The 3,918-nt window shown below is 36.1% G+C and overlaps 1 protein-coding gene across 1 annotated transcript; it reads left to right on the top strand.

Moving 5' to 3' along the window:
• The first annotated feature begins 628 nt into the window (after positions 1-628).
• On the top strand, positions 629-2,978 carry LOC117782589. Its single transcript, XM_034619609.1, has 3 exons — positions 629-873; positions 1,017-1,530; positions 2,810-2,978. The coding sequence occupies exons 2-3, from the start codon at positions 1,019-1,021 to the stop codon at positions 2,862-2,864; spliced, it is 567 nt and encodes a 188-aa protein (XP_034475500.1). The 5' UTR covers positions 629-873; positions 1,017-1,018; the 3' UTR covers positions 2,865-2,978.
• The last annotated feature ends 940 nt before the right edge of the window (positions 2,979-3,918 follow it).

Raw genomic sequence — 3,918 nt, 5'->3', positions numbered from 1 at the left:
GTTTAAAAAAGTTAGACATACGCATATATATCCGAGCCATATCAGTCAGCTTTCTGTTGCGTAGTAGTTCAGTTCACGTTGGAGCTACTAGTTCGACAGGACTTGCTCATGAACTTTTTGGGGTTAATTTACAATTAATTAATTTTCTCAAAAACTGTCTGATAACTTTCTTTAAATTAAATTGAAATAGCTTCTCCAAACTTGTAGCTTTAATTTGCTATGTGCCGCTTTTTGGCCCGTTCCTCCTGAGAAAAGATTTTGAGGTTTGAGAACAAGGCATTGATTTTGGCTTTCATTTTGTATGAGCCTTTCATTGAGGTAGCTGCGTTCTTTCCAAAATATCTCAAAAACGTCCTGATAACTTTTTCTAAATATGGTCCCATTAGAAAGGTGAAATTGTGGGCTTTAATCGTGCATTAGCGGTTTTCGGGGCCGTCCCCCTGAGCTTAGATATTTAAGAAATGGTGAAAATGTAAACTTTTTCACTTTTTATTTTCATTTGTTTTTCTCAATTTAAAGGCTGAAATTGGCAAAATATTGCTTAACCCTCTACCGCATACCAAGCCATATATGGCTTCTCACTTTCAATAATTTTTTTTTGCAATAAAACGGTACATATTTTAAACCGTTTGTTATCACTTATTCTCTTTCAACTATTTTCTGTTAGATGTCTATACTCAGAACTTCTTTGTGTTGCCTTATCTCAAGTTTCAATCAGTTTTTTGCTCGCGTCTCAAGCAGACGAACGAAAGTGAATTGTGGTGAAATTAAAATTAAAATTACTGCACTAAAAATCAGTTTTATCACTGAAAAGTATTTTTTTTCTAAGAGAATATAAAGTTTTCGTTCATAAAAAATAGAATTTGACTATAGGTGAGCATCACATATACTATTCTATGCAAAAAACTGTGGACGCCATATATGGCTCTATATGCAGTAACGCGTGCATGTTTATATTCTATGTACATATGCATTATTAGCATATTAGCTTAACAATTGCACTTGTTTTCTTTTAGAAATGAATGCACAATTATTTTACGGTAGTTTGCAATACGTGAACGAAATCGATGATCCGTTTCAAAGTGATGATGACAGCATAGCCGATTCCGAAGACGAAGTTGTTGAAAATCAAAAAATCCAAGAGGAAGATGTTTATATTTCGGAGACCGATGAGAGTAGTTCCGATGACATCTGTGAAAAGCCGTGCACTTCTAAAGCAAAGCCAAAGACAGTGCCAAGAAAAAAGACAGAAGCACAGATATGGAAAGCTGGTCACTTACCACCGTATTTGAATGAGACCTTTCCATTTCAAGGAAATACCAATCTTTCAACTTGTATCAATGAACTGGAGACACCGGCAGACTTTTTTAATTTTTTTTTCAACGACGATCTGATGAATTTCTTGGTTGATCAGTCAAATCTATATGCACTCCAAGTTGATATAAATAAGCCAGCTGGTATTACTCGAAATGAAGTAGATCAATTTATAGGCATGGTCATATACATGTCGTTGGTACAATTACCATCTTCAAGACTCTATTGGAATTCGACTCTGGGTCAAGAAATTATATATGGCACAATGAGTTGCAACCGATGGGAAACTATAAAACGTTTTCTGCACTTTAACAATAATAACGATATGAAGTTGGCAGGGGAAGCCGGGTTTGACAAGCTATTCAAGATTCGACCGGTGCTGGACAAAATCCGTAATCAATTACTGCTCGTACCTAAGGAAGAACATTTGGTGGTTGACGAGCAAATTATTCCCACGAAGTGCCGTCACCACTTAAAACAATATAATCCGGCAAAACCTCACAAATGGGGCTTCAAAAATTTTGTCTTGAGTGGAGTATCAGGTTTTAGCTACGACTTTGATATTTTTGCGGGAGCCCAAAGTGATACATATCCGGAGGGAGCGCCTAATTTGGGAGTAAGCGGAAATGTTGTATCTAGGCTATCGGCAACCGTACCAAAAGGAAAAAACTACAAATTATTTTTCGACAATTGGTTCAATAGTCCAAATCTTGAAGTCTACCTTATGAAAAATGGTATATTAGCTTTAGGTACGGTAAGAATCAATCGAGTACCCAATTCAAAGATGCCAACTGAAAAAGAGTTGAAAAGCCAAGGACGTGGAAGCATGGTCGAAAAAGTAGCTATTATCGATGGAGTTCAGCTTGGCCTCGTCTCTTGGTTTGACAATAAAGTAGTCAACATTCTTTCTAGTTACGTGGGAAGCAATCCTGTTACAACAAAAAAACGATTCAGTAAGAAAGACAAAAAGTATGTAGAAATCAACTCTCCTAAGGCAGTTGATGTTTACAATAATTATATGGGTGGCGTTGACTTACTGGATTCTTTACTTGGACTTTATAGAATTCAATTGCGCTCAAGAAAATGGTATAAGAAAATATTTTTTCACATGATTGATATGTGCGTAGTGAATTCATGGATTCTATGGCGTCGTAAGTCAGATCAATATATGCCACTCTTCGATTTCAAGCTTTTAATAGCTGAGCACCTGTGCAAGGCAGGAAAAGTAAAGAAGCGCGGACGACCTGCGATGACTCCAACTTCATCCCCGTGTACAAGTAGGGAAGGTACTCCTACTACCAGCAAAAGACGAAAGCACCAGGAAATTCCATTGAATTCTGTTCGGGAGGACCATATTGGGCATTTTCCCACCTGGAAAAAGCAAAGGCAACTCTGCAAAAACGATTGTTCTTTCCGCTCATACACCTTTTGTGAGAAATGCAATGTATTTCTATGCTACAACGACAAAAGAAACTGTTTCACCAACTTTCACATGAAGTAATGCATACATGCATACAGAGCCATATATGGCAAACTCTGGAATCAGCTGAATGCATACAAAGCCATATATGGCTCCATTTCCCCCACCCCAAACTATGCCCCCAAAAAAAAAAAAAAGTCCAAATATATATTATTTTGGCCTAAATAAACACATAATTACATTCAAAAAATTTTTTTCTTTATTATTTCTATGCTCATGCAGTAGAGGGTTAAAACTATAAATAAAACAATTATCTACAATTCTGCATCATTACTTTATTGATTTAATGTCGAAAAACATTTAAAAATGATGAAATTCATAACTGGTTCCGACTCATGAACCAAGTTTCGCTTTTCGTTGCTGGCGAGCCGTTGCTATCTTGACGCACATAAAAAATTTTACGATTTGCAGTTTGATATTTGGTTCACACTTCTCGCTACGTATCGTTGTGTTAACTATAACATCGCACTGTAGTTTTTGTCATTTTGTGTTGTTTATAAACAGCTGATTTGGTTAAACAGGGCGAAAAAACAGCGCAGTGTCGCTTAAATACGTATATCGATAATAAAACAAGTGGGAAAGGTTGTAGTCGAGATCCCGACTATAGGATACCCGTTACTTAACTTAAATATGTATAAAAGTATTTTTTTAAGAATTTTTTTTTAAGAAAAGGATTTTGTTATTATTAATTTTGTTATTTTATATTGCCTGAATCCAGTTGAGAATTCTTAGGCACAAGAATGACAGAAAAGTTTGCTTGGCATATTGTGTTGCTGTTGTTACTTAGTTGTCGATTCAAAAAATTTTAAATTAGCAACTTCTTCAGGTTTATAATTTTGCTAAATGTCAATCCCCTTGGCTAGCGACCTCTCTATATGGTAACCGGTGACTTGACACGCTCAACAACATACTACACTTGCATAAATGCAAGTAGTATGCTCAATACGATTCGATAGATGCCAGTTCCATCATCATTGAAGATTCATCGGTACCATTTGGGTTGAGTCGAGTAGCGATTCAAGCCGAATGTCATATTTGCGTCGTCAGAACTAGTTGAGAATTATTTGATGCATTTTTGTTGTCTAACAATATCAAAACTATTGCATACTCTAAGGAGCTAATTT

Source organism: Drosophila innubila, assembly GCF_004354385.1.
Source record: "Drosophila innubila isolate TH190305 chromosome 2L unlocalized genomic scaffold, UK_Dinn_1.0 5_B_2L, whole genome shotgun sequence".
Classification (NCBI taxonomy): domain Eukaryota; kingdom Metazoa; phylum Arthropoda; class Insecta; order Diptera; family Drosophilidae; genus Drosophila; species Drosophila innubila.
Note: the sequence above shows the minus strand (reverse complement) of the source record. Positions and strands in the feature narration are given on the sequence as shown.